Here is a 12,520-nt window from a genome sequence, read left to right on the forward strand (position 1 = left end):
TTGTCAATGGAAGAGAGGTGTTGGCGGAGGATGGTGTGGTTGACTGTGTCAAAGGCTGCAGCGAGGTTGAGAAGGATGAGGAGGGATAGTGCAGAGGATGTAAACTGTGACTTTGAGTAGGGCCGTTTCAGTACTGCTACAGCGCAGAAATCTGATTGTAGAGGTTCAAACATGGAGTTGCGGAAAAGATGGACAGTAGTTTGGGAGGCAACAACACATTCAAGAACTTTGGAGAGGAAAAGGAGGTTGGAGATGGGACATTAGTTGGAAATGGTAGAGGGTTGAGGGTGGATCTTTTGTGGGGAGGGTGATAATGGCAATTTTGAAAGTAAGAGGGGACAGTATCTGAGAAGATGAAACCATTTACAACATCAGCCAGCATAGAGGCCAGGCTAGTAAGGGAAGTTGGGTGGTCAGCAGTTTAGTGGGAATAAATTCAAGAAAGCAGGAGGTGGACCTCATGGACAAGATGAGCTCAGAGAGGGCATGAGAGGAGAAACTATTAGAAAGATATGGGTTTCGGGGTAGGGCAGGGACGAACCTCGGGGAAGGTTTGGCCTGGTGGGCAAGGGGAAAGAGGGGTGCGTCACAGGCAGTTGAATGGATGGTCTCAATCCGAGTGACAAAGAAATCCATGAGCTCCTCGCGCAAGTTGTTGGAAGTGAGGGTAGAGTGGCGAGGGAGAGGGGTATAAGGAGCTGGTTGGTAGTGGAGAAAAGAAGCCAGGGGTTATCTTTGCATTCCAGGGTGATGCTGGAATAATGAACAGTTTGGCAGTGGAGAGCAGGGCTCAATAGTGCTGGATGTGGTCCAGCCAGATCTGGCAGTGAATGGCAAGACCAGTTGTACACCATATACGTTCAGGTCTGTGCCCCTTGGACATGAGGGAGAGAAGGTGGGGGCCAAACCATGGTGAAGAAGAAACAGGGTGGGAGAAAGTAACATACATTGTCAGAGCTCTATCCTATCCTATTACTATCTGGTCTCACCTTGAATATCTCTTAATGTCTCTTCTTTCATCCCCTCCCCCATTTCCCAGCCCCCAAACTGCCTTTTGTTTCATTTCCTGCCTTTTCTCTCAGTCCTGACGAAGGGTTTCGATCTGAAACGTTGACTCTATTTCTCTCTCCACGGATGTTGCCTGGCCTGCTGAGTTTTTCCAGCATTTTCTGTTGTTGTTTCGGATTTCCAGCATCCGCAGTATTTTGCTATCGTCAGAACTCTATTCTCCAGCATCCAAATGAGCGTCAGCCGTGTTTGCTTGAATGGTCAGATAAGACATTAAACCGAGGCCCCGACTGCCCCCTTAGGTGGACGTAAAAGATCCCATGACACTATTTCAAAGAAGAGCAGAGGGGAGTTCTCCCCAGTGTCCTGAACAATATTTATCCCTCAAACCAACATCACAGAAACAGATTATCTGGCCATTATCACGTCGCAGTTTGTGGGACCTTGCTGTGCGCAAATTGGCTGCTGCGTTTCCTCCCTTACAACAGTGATTCCACTTTTTTTTAAAGTACTTAATTGGCTGTAAAGTGCTTTGTGATGTCCTGAGGACATGAAAGGCCCTAGATAAATGCAAGTCCTTTCTTTTTTTTAATGTTAACATTAGAAAAGAACCAGCAGGACAGTCAACTATTGTTCACAGACAAAGGATTAAAAATGAAGTTTCCAAGCCATTTTGGGGAGTAGATTTTCATCTTTAATGGAAGAAAAAACCCGGGTGGGCGCTGCTATGGGCACGCATTCCTTCCTGCCTAACTTTTCGTCCCAGGTGATGCTCTGCGGCCTGGCAGTAAAGAAGCAAATCTACCCCTTTAAATCATAGAAACATGGAAGATAGGAGCAGGAGTAGGCCATTCGGCCCCTTGAGCCTGTTCTGCCATTTAATGAGATCATGGCTGATCATCCAAATTCAGTACCCTGTCCCTGCTTTCTCTCCATATCCCTTGATCCCTTTAGCCTTAAGAAATATATCTAACTCCTTCTTGAATATATTTAATGAATTGGCCTCAACTGCCTTCTGTGGTAGAGAATTCCACAGGTTCACCACTCTCTGGGTGAAGAAATTCCTCCTCATCTCAGTCCTAAATGGCTTACCCCTTATCCTTAGACTGTGACCCCTGGTTCTGGACTCCCCCGCCATCGGGAACATCCTCCCTGCATCTAGTCTGTCTAGTCCTGTTAGAATTTTATAAGTTTCAATGAGATCCCCTCTCATTCTTCTGAACTCCAGCGAATATAAGCCCAATCGACCCAATCTCTCCCCATACATCATTCCTGCCATCCCAGGTATCAGTCTGGTGAATCTTCGCTGCACTCTCTCCATGGCAAGAACATCCTTCCTCAGATAGGTGACCAAAACTGCACACAATACTCAAGGTGTGGTCTCGCCAAGGCCCTGTACAACTGCAGCAAGACATCCTTGCTCCTGTACTCGAATCCTCTCGCTATGAAGGCCAACATACCATTTGCCTTCTTAACCGCCTGCTGCACCTGCATGCTTACCTTCAGCGACTGGTGCACAAGGACACCCAGGTCTCGTTGCACTTCCCCTTCTCCCACTCTATTGCCGTTGAGATAATAATCTGCCTTCCTGTTTTTGCCACCAAACTGGATAACCTCACATTTATCCACATTATACTGCATTTGCCATGCATCTGCCCAATCACCCAACCTGTCCAAATCATACTGGAGTTTCTCGGCATCCTCCTCACAGCACACATGCCCACCCAGCTTTGTGTCATCTGCAAACTTGGAGATATTGCAAATCAGTTGCGGTTCTATCACAGTGAGTGCCAAGTTGAAGTGGTGTGATTCTGACTCCTGGAGGTGTCCTCGCACACCACCAGCATTAATCTGATTCGATGAGCTCGCAACCACGCTACACTATGCAGTTTTCATCAATGTGAAGGTACAGTGATTTTTTGCATCGACACTGACTGTGTAGTGTAACTGGCCCTCGCCCGTACACTAGTTAGTACCAAGGTGGCATATTGTTAGTAGAAGATTTGCAACTACAGGATTAGAAAGAACGACAGTAAATAATAACAACCAAAGCAGAATAAGCTATAACCAAGAAACTCCACACGAGCAGAAACTCACCATTTCATTTAGCTTTTTTTGCGGCTTCTTTGTTGTAATCTGCAAGTAACTGAGGAAAAATAAATGACATTTTTGTAAGATTGAACAGCATGGCAGATTAAATCAAGTTTTCAACCTACAGCAGGACTGAAGGTATTTTACGTGTATTGGTTATTTTTAAGCATTATTGTGGAGAAGATCGTTACCCTTTCAATAATATTTACTTGTGATTTTTGCTTCTAGCATTTCTGCCTCTAAACATGTAAATGATAATTATTTGATTTTCCCCCAATTACTTCAGTTTATGTCCTTCTTTATCATGCAGTCAGCTGTGGCCCAGTGAGTAGCCTCTGAGTCAGACAGTTGTGGGTTCAAGTCCCACTCCAGGGACTTAGAGCACATCAAGCTAGGCTGACACTCCAGGGGAGTGCTGCACTGTCAGAGGTGCCGTCTTTCAGATGCAGACATTAAACCAAGGCCCCGTCTGCTCTCTCAGGTGGATGTAAAAGATCCCCATGGCCACTATTTCGAAGAAGAGCAGGGGGGAGTTATCCCCAGTGTCCTGGCCAATATTTATCCCTCAATCAACGTATCAAAAGCACATTATCACACTGCTGTTTGTGGGAGCTTGCTGTGCACAAATTGGCTACCGTGTTTCCCACATTACAACAGTGACTACACTCCAAAAGTACTTCAGTTGGCTGTAAAGCACTTTGAGACGTCCAGTGGTCGTGAAAGGCGCTATATAAATGCAAGTCTTTCTTTTCTTTTTCGTTACCAGACTAACTTGACAATGCATTACCAAAGAACTCCAGCCAACACAAGCACTCCAATGCGTTCTTTTTTGACAAACAGAACAAGGTAGCATATTTTCCTCAGATCTCCTTCCCAAACCCCTTATTCATCATACTTCAAGCAGAGGACCACCATAACAGCTCCTTCTCTGTGCAAAGAGAAGGAGGTCGTTTATTTTGGGCAGGAGACCGATTGTGCTGATATAATCGAGTTATGAATTTATCTGTTTTATAGCTGGTGGAACAAAGCAATGTTTCAGTAGTGTAGTAGAATGCAATTTACCTGATCCAATAAGATATAGGAGTGGAGCTTCCACCAGTGCAATTCGCCCAAAACCAGCGCAGAAGATCGAGGAATTTCAAGCACAAATTACGTCCAGCGCAAATCGAGCTTCCGCCATCTTTTGCGCCGGTTTAAAAAAAAAAATCGCGCTGGAAGCCGGCCCCGCCCAAAAAGCTGGCTAGGCTCTCAGATCGAACTAATCGCCATTGGGAGTTTCCGCTAATTGTGCCCATTTGCAGGCCTTCGAGGAGGCTCTTAAAATGAAGCAGTTTTTTATTAGATGCAAGGGCACTAATAGGCACCTGTTAAAAGCTTTTAAATATTAAAAAGTATTTAATTTACTAAAAAAAAACTGGCGACTGTGCACCTATGAAATGAGTAAATGGCTCTGTATAGTTTTTAAAAAATCATTTTCACTTATTTTAAATCAGGTTACTCACAGGTGGTGGACTAGACACCAATTAGAAATGCTTATCTTGTGTGATAAATCCATTTTCAGCTGTATTAATAAAACTGCACCGGGTGCCCTGCCTAAACCTCTCCGCCTCACTACCTCTCTCTCCTCCTTTAAGAGGCTTCTTAAAACCTACCTCTCTGACCATGCTTTTGGTCACCTGCCCTAATTTATCCTTATGTGGCTCGGTGTCAAATTTTTTGTCTTATAATACTCCTGTGCAGCGCCTTGGGACGCTTTACTACGCTAAAGGTGCTATATAAATACAAGTTGTTGTTACCACTCTTAAATATATCGAAGAATTTTTTTTATATTGCAAAAATATATTTTTCAAAATTACATTCAAAACACTGCTCGATTGCGCTGGTCCGTGGAAGATTTTACATTCGCCGATATGCAAATGAGTTTGAGCGGAAACTTGAGCAAAAAATTCGATTCGGAAAACTAGCACAATTTACGCCCAGATCGCCGATTGCGTCCAGAACGGAAACTCTACCCCATAATGTGTATTTGGATATACAAGGTCAGGAGAGTGAACATTAATGATTTTCCACAGACATTTCTGTCATAAGTATTGAACTTAGAAAACACAACTCTGTCCACTCAATCAGTTGCAAACACTTCTGTGTCACAATTATGGTTTTACAAACTTACTTAGGGCTGTAAATATGTTGAACGCTTCTAAAGCATTTTTATTTGTGGGTTAATTGGAATGAAAGGGAAGGTATTGATGTCATAAAAGGGCAGAAATCCTTTTTTTAGTCTCTTTCCTGAAGTTTTAGGGAAAAGGGTTTCATAATTCAAGCTCTCACCATGGGAGGTGGTTTACATTATTGGGAAGGGGAGATATTTGCATTTTGTGTTCCGATAAGACCAGTGTTGTTTCAACAGTTAGGGCGGGAAAGTGGAGTTGATGTAGTTCAGCCATGATCTTACTGAATGGCGGAGCAGGCTCAAGGGGCCGTAAGGCCTACTCTTGCTCCTATTTCTGATGTTGTTAGCAAATTGCCAATATTGCCAGTCTGTCATTACACATATCAACTAGTGGAGATCACTGGAAAATCGAATTTAAAACCCAAAATGTAGCATAAAAATGCATAGAGGTGATTTTAACTTGTTGTGCTTGATGTTAATGGGGCAGCAACAGCCTCAAAATGGCATTGGTAGCCTTACCGCCCCATCAAGCCCGTCGATGCGGCCGGTGTCATTTTGAGAGGGGTCCGTTGAGCCTGCCTGTTTCAGACAGTGGGCTCCTTTTCATATGCGAATCGGGGTCCATGGGCAACCTATTGCTATTTTAGATTGGAACTGGTTAGGGTGGGCGCTGTTCATGCTCTGATCAGTTCCAGTGGCGCTGGGACGTTTCACTGGCAGCTCCAGCGCGGAAGGTTGAGGCCACGATTGGGAGCTAAAATCACGTCGGGGTCCGGAACACACTATTGGATCCCGATATTTAAATATCGATGAGGCGCCAGCCGATCTTCGGCAGGGCCTTCGCCGCCGCCACCTTGAATCGGCGACGATAGAATGTCTGTGAGCGTGAACGTGTCAGGAACGCTGCGGGTAGCGCCCAACTATTTTAATCTGCCACACACGCCATTCCCGCTGGGCGAGCAGGGTTATAATTGAGGCTGTTTACATAGCGGTAGTTTGTAATGTTGCTATAATCCTGGTAATATAGGGGTGTTATTTGGAGTTGTTACTATTTAAACTGTAAGTTTAGTGGGTTTTTTGCGGTTAGCAAATTACCATACCCATATTTACCAACAGAATTAGTTAATGTATTTGCTTATGAATTTAGCAATAAATTCTTAATCAAACCTACACTGGTTCTTTCCTGAATGAATTAATCATATTGCCTAACAGGTAGTTTACAGAATTTGTCAGTACATTTGCAAATAATCTCTGTTACTGCATCAAAAAATTCTAGAAATAGGTTTTAAAAAATGCACAGAAACTGCTCAACATTCTTGCCGATGATCAGTTTGTCAGACACAATAGAATTAAGACGATCAAGCTTATATTATACCAACTAAGCTTGGCACTGCTACATTTCGTGCGACACCACAAGGGTACCAATGTTACAATATAATACTCACTCCAGGGTTTTAAACTTCTCCACTCCTGCCGCTACATAGCTGGCTCCGTTCTCCAGATCGTCCAGGTCAAAGACTCGGTGTCCCTCCTTAGGGGTGTAGATGTTCCTGACTGCCCCAAAGGGTGCGTTAATGCCCTTGGTGACCTGGTTAAGGAAAGTGTCAAAGGTGGAGACTTGTTTGTTGATGAGAAACCTTCTGCCAGTGAAGAACGGATCCCCATTTCGGAAAACTATCACACTCTTAGCTGCCGGTGGCTGCGGGGGAGCTCCTCTTGATGCCGTGGCCATGGCCTTTAATAACAACAACAATCATAATAATGACGCTAGAAATGTCTGCAGTCACGTTCATTCACAGTCACTGAGCTTAGCGTGGACCGCCAAGATTCTCTGTCTTCTCCATAAGGTCCCACAGTCAAATTGAGTGAAACACGAGCCAGTCAGCTTGTTTGTCTGCTACCTCAGTTTAGACCTCACTATGGCAACTGAAGGCAGCAGTTACTAAACCAAAAAATTAACTTTTCTGACTTGGGAGGAAAATTTGTAACCTTGAAATAAAGCAAAACAAAACACCTTAGATTAGGAAAAAGTTCCAGGCCAAATTAGATCAGGTTAATGTTTGTTCATCAGATATCAGTTCAAACTAATGCATTTGAATGGTTAATGTGGTAGTAAACACACAAAGCAATAATGAGTAAGTAAAACCACCTTTCAGAAATGGTAATAAACACAATCTGCACATACTCTGCATATTTTAGTCAGTTGTTTGCACACATGTGCATTAGTAATTATAGCTATCACGTTACAACAACTTGTAGTTGTAAAGTGTCTTTAACAGAGTGAACACTGCAAGACATCCCAAGGAAGTGACTGGGGGCATAGTCAAAGAGGTTAGTTTTGAGGAGACTTCTGCAGGTTGGGAGAGAGGTAGCGTGACCTTGTGGGGCCAAGGTCTGAAGACTCTGCCACCGATGGTGGGGTTGGGTAGAGGGAGGGGGGGGGAGTGGAGGGGGAAGGGGGTACACAGGAGATCAGAGTCAAAAGAGTAGAGGGCACACACTGGCACGTAGGGCCATGGAGGTAAAGTAAGGCAGGGTCATGCGGGGATTTATAAACAAGGAGTTGGAGAGTGGGGCGCTAATGGAGTTCAGCGAGGATAGATGTATAAGGTCAGCTTGGCTTTGTACGAGATAAGGTGCAAACAGCAGAGCTTTGGAAGAATTGGACTTTATACAGGAATGGAGTTAGAAAGGGCAACAGACTTGTAGAAGTTGAGACTGGAGCGATGGAGGCGTGGCTGTGTTGTGATAAAATGTGTAGGTAAATTTTGAAAATGATGCATTTAAAACCACCTATTTCCTTATAAATAGATGGTGCAATGAGACCTATATAAGGTTTCCTTTTCAGGTGTGAAATCAGTTGATCACCAGGCTGCAACATAAAATAATCATCAGCTGAAGCTCCAGTGTATATGAACAAAGAACTCCTTCGTTCCAAAAGTACAATCTGAAATGTGAGCTGTTGGAACAATATCATTCTTAATTAACATTATAGGATAATTGATATTTAGGAGCATGTTACAAGGCTGCAACACATCAAGGAACACATGGGATCTACAAGGATGGAACACCTCAAAGGGTTTAGACGATGCCATAAATTTGAAAATCACAAGCTGATATCACCTTTAAACACATTGCAATGTACAGGAAACTCTTTTTTATCCAGCACCGACGGGACCGGCGTGGTGCCGGTTGATCAAAAAGTCCGGATTACAGAGAGGTATACTTACCAAGGTACGAGAGCCCCGTACACGGCCACAGGTGCAGGAGCCCCGGTTACACGGCACTTGTGCAGGAGCCCCGGTTACACGGCCACAGATCCAGGAGTCCCTGTTGCACGGCCACAGGTGCAGGAGTCCCGGTTACACGGCCACAGATCCAGGAGTCCCTGTTGCACGGCCACAGGTGCAGGAACCCCGGTTACACGCCCACAGATCCAGGAGTCCCTGTTGCACGGCCACAGGTGCAGGAGTCCCAGTTACACGGCCACAGATCCAGGAGTCCCTGTTGCATGGCCACAGGTGCAGGAACCCCAGTTACACGGCCACAGATCCAGGAACCCCGGTTACACGGCCGCTAATATATAGTAAAACTTACCTGAACCTACTCCTGAATTTTGCCAGTTAAGAGAGACTTCCGGATATTTAGGTGCCAGTTAAAAGAGAGTTTCCTGTATTTGAATCTTGCTAAGGTGGGCATTCAAGGATACTGAGGCTGACAACATGCCTGGGCTGCGTGTTGGAGAGTGGCTGGTGGTGGACAAATGTACTCAGCAGTTTGATGAGCCAGTCCGCCCACTGAGATAACTATTCTCAGCCAATTTGTAATGTAAGGATGTGACGCCCCTATGTAGTGATGGAAAGCAATTTCTGACCCGACCCCTAGAGCGGAGATGTCCCGTCATGTTTTCCAGGTGCAAAGCCTCTTTCTTTTATGAGGTGACTTTGGGACAATCGTGGCACTGAGGTGCCATTCCCCTGGCTTACTTAGCTGCCCACTATATTATGCCCCTTGTCTGTTGGAAGGCATTCTACGGTATCCATGTATCCAACCCTAAGCTTCTAACATTTCTTCTTCTTTGTCTTCATCAAATCAGACAAGACAGTGGCACCGCCTCCTGAGAACTCAGCCATGGTTTGGGTTATGAATGAATCATCTCTGTCGATATGTGTATATGTCATTTCTGAATATACGACTCTGGACTCAAGATCATCTGAAGGGAATTCTTTATAAATGGACTGCTGAGTTGAATTATATTTACTTGCAAATAAACTATGAAATAACGATAAAAGAGGACAGATAATGGCCTGGACTTTGCAGTCAGCGATGAACGAATGGTGCTAGCCGTTCGCTGCACTTACACCTGCCCAGAGACTTTCTGTGGGCTTTGACACTGGAGCTTGCCAAAACAGCGCGGCGCCCTCTACAGGGGACCTGGGACCTGTGTGAACAGGGCAAGCAATGGTGTGCCTCCTTAACCAATCAGATTGAAAAATCCTTACTGAGACGCACAGGGGGTAATGTTAACCCCCCCAAAACGGGTGGGTTCGGGTGGGAACTAAAAATGTAAAAAAAATCTCAAATCCGAACACAACCCACCCACTTCTGGTTTTAATGGAGGAAGGACGGGGTGGAGGTGGGGTGGGGGGGGGGCGGCAACCAACCCACTCCCAGGAGGTGGGTCACTCATTTAAATATTTTAATGAGTCTGCGTGCCTCAGATTTTTTCTCTCTTCCAACTTTAACGCTGGCCAGCCAGGTTTCCCGGGCCTCAGGAAACCCGGCAGCGAAAGAAAGGTGAGGACTGCTGCATGGAACAGGAAAGCATTTTTCCAGCACTGCTTGTGTTCCTCCCCGCACCCGCCCCATCAGAAAACCTGTTAACCTCCCCAGCGATTGAACCTCAACAACCACACCCCCCCCGACCCCCCTCCCCACCCCACCCCACGATCCGATGCCATCCCACTGTCCTCCATGGCCCCCCTGCGATCTTCTTCCCTGCTCCCCAATCTCGCCAGCCTCCCGTGATCTTCACCCCTCCTCCTCCGATCTCTCCGACCGCCCCCCACAATCATCTTCCCTCCTCCCCGATCTCTCCAATCCCTTCCATTATCTTCTTCCCCTCTTCTCTGAACTCTCCGGCCCCACCCCACCCCACCCCACCCCCTATCAATGTCCCCTCAAACTGGCTGGCTGCGGCCAGGAAACAAAATCCAAAAGATTCAGTAGGACTTGAGGGGAAACCCGTTCTTCCCGTTTTCCCGACCACAAAACTGCCCTCCTACGCCCACCACCTCTCCACCCTCCTCCCCGCCTCCTCATTAATATCAGGTCAGTCTGAACCAGGAAGTGTAAGTTAGAATAGTTAATTCAAAGCCAAATCATGTACTGAAAGTGAAATAAAGAGAGGGAAAGAAAGATGGGATTAAGAGAGAGATAAAAGAGACAGAAAGAAAAAGAAAACTAAAATTTTTAATTTTAATATTTCAATTTTTAAAAATCTCTAACAATAATTAAATTCTGAGGAATGAGACTCCACACTTGTAAAAATTAATTTTCAGTGCCACAGATGTTGTTTGGCAGTAAATAAGACTTAACACGCCATTAAAAATGATTAGTTTGTTTAGTGGGTATCTATCACATAAGTACAGCAACCTCATGTCATTCCACGTGTTTCAGTGCCAGGTCTCTCGGCGAGATACTGGTATCGCGCAGCTTCTGGAGGAGCAGGGCAACTCGGACAGCAACTTCCTGATCTCCGCCGTGAGTTGCTGTCCAATTTACTCTTTAGTAATGGTGAGCACCGGTAGCCTCGCCATTATTTTTGCTGCAAAATTCAGGCGATTACTGTTGGGGGGAATTTAGAAAATTGCCATCCCAATGGGTGAGAGTCCTGGCTGGGAGTGAGATTTTCTAAAATTAGACCTTATTTATCATACATAACTGACTGCCATCTCGAACGTAATACGCATTCTGTGCGGACTTCTTGTGTCAACGTTCTCCATTACAATTGTCGATATCTGCCTTTATAATGTTAACTGTCTATGTAAAATTATTGCACTGTAATTACACCTTTCACCAGTGGCGGCACTGTGGCACCTTGGCTTTGCATCTTTCAGCTCCTCAGCCTACACAACAGAAATATCTATATGCTCAAAGTCAACTTGACTTCTCTGCTTCCCAAATTGCTATAAGTTATGCTGATTAACGATACATAATAACATAACATTTAAATATTATAATCAGAATAATGACAGAATGCATAACTATTAAAACAGAGACTGAACTGCATCTGTTCAACGGTCCAATTCACCAGACTGATACCTGGGATGGCAGGAATGACGTATGAGGAGAGATTGGGTCGATTGGGCTTGTACTCGCTGGAGTTCAGAAGAATGAGAGGGGATCTCATTGAAACTTATAAAATTCTAACAGGACTAGACAGACTAGATGCAGGAAGGATGTTCCCAATGGTCGGGGAGTCCAGAACCAGGGGTCACAGTCTAAGGATAAGGGGTAAGCCATTTAGGACAGAGATGAGGACGAATTTCTTTACCCAGAGAGTGGTGAACCGGTGGAATTCTCTACCACAGAAGGCAGTTGAGGCCAATTCATTAAATATATTCAAGAAGGAGTTAGATATATTTCTTAAGGCTAAAGGGATCAAGGGATATGGGGAGAAGGCAGGGACAGGGTACTGAGTTTGGATGATCAGCCATGATCTCATTAAATGGTGGAACAGGCACGAGGGGCCGAATGGCCTGCTCCTGCTCCTATCTTCTATGTTCCTATGTTTCTATTATCCCCTACCTTCTAACCCTGCTTCACCTGAAGTTTACGTTTATTTCCCCTGTGCAATGCCACAGGAGATTGACTAATGTTATATATTAGTATAAATAAATTACATCTGGTTGACATCCTAAACAGTGAATGAAACATGACTTTGTGTTGGGAAATAAATTACCTGGGGGAGCTGGCTGGTGCAGTGAGTTAGATACTGGCATTTTTACTTCAGCAATCTGAGATCAAATATAACTCAGACTGATGAGATGAAGGTTTTCTCTATTCGTTGGCTGTAAGCGCTCTAAGTAAAAATAATTGGAACATTCTCAGTCCAATTACCTGTGGGCTCACAGCAGCCCCAAATCCAGCATTAATTAACACTAAATAGGCATCTTATGCAGAGAAACCAGAGAATGATTGGTGTGGGAATTGAAAAAGGATTTACGCCAGTAGAGCAGAGCGTGCCCT

At 44.9% G+C, this 12,520-nt stretch overlaps 1 protein-coding gene across 10 annotated transcripts in view; it reads right to left on the reverse strand.

Annotated features, from left to right (window-relative positions):
* dcdc2c (doublecortin domain containing 2C) overlaps positions 1–12,520 on the reverse strand; it is a 236,954-nt gene that overhangs the window by 214,998 nt on the left and 9,436 nt on the right. For 8 of the 10 annotated variants that reach the window (XM_085996383.1, XM_085996384.1, XM_085996389.1 and 5 more), the window contains 2 exons: positions 6,715–7,004; positions 3,106–3,154 (listed from right to left, as the gene is read on the reverse strand). In XM_085996383.1, the coding sequence (XP_085852509.1) occupies positions 3,106–3,154; positions 6,715–7,004 (339 nt within the window). Of the gene's footprint in view, positions 1–3,105; positions 3,155–6,714; positions 7,259–12,520 lie in introns of all 10 variants that reach the window. The other 2 variants (XM_085996386.1, XM_085996392.1) reach the window with 2 other exon arrangements.

The sequence above is a fragment of the Somniosus microcephalus genome, chromosome 9 (assembly GCF_052327205.1).
Source record: "Somniosus microcephalus isolate GS21.2 chromosome 9, FLI_Smic_1.0, whole genome shotgun sequence".
Classification (NCBI taxonomy): domain Eukaryota; kingdom Metazoa; phylum Chordata; class Chondrichthyes; order Squaliformes; family Somniosidae; genus Somniosus; species Somniosus microcephalus.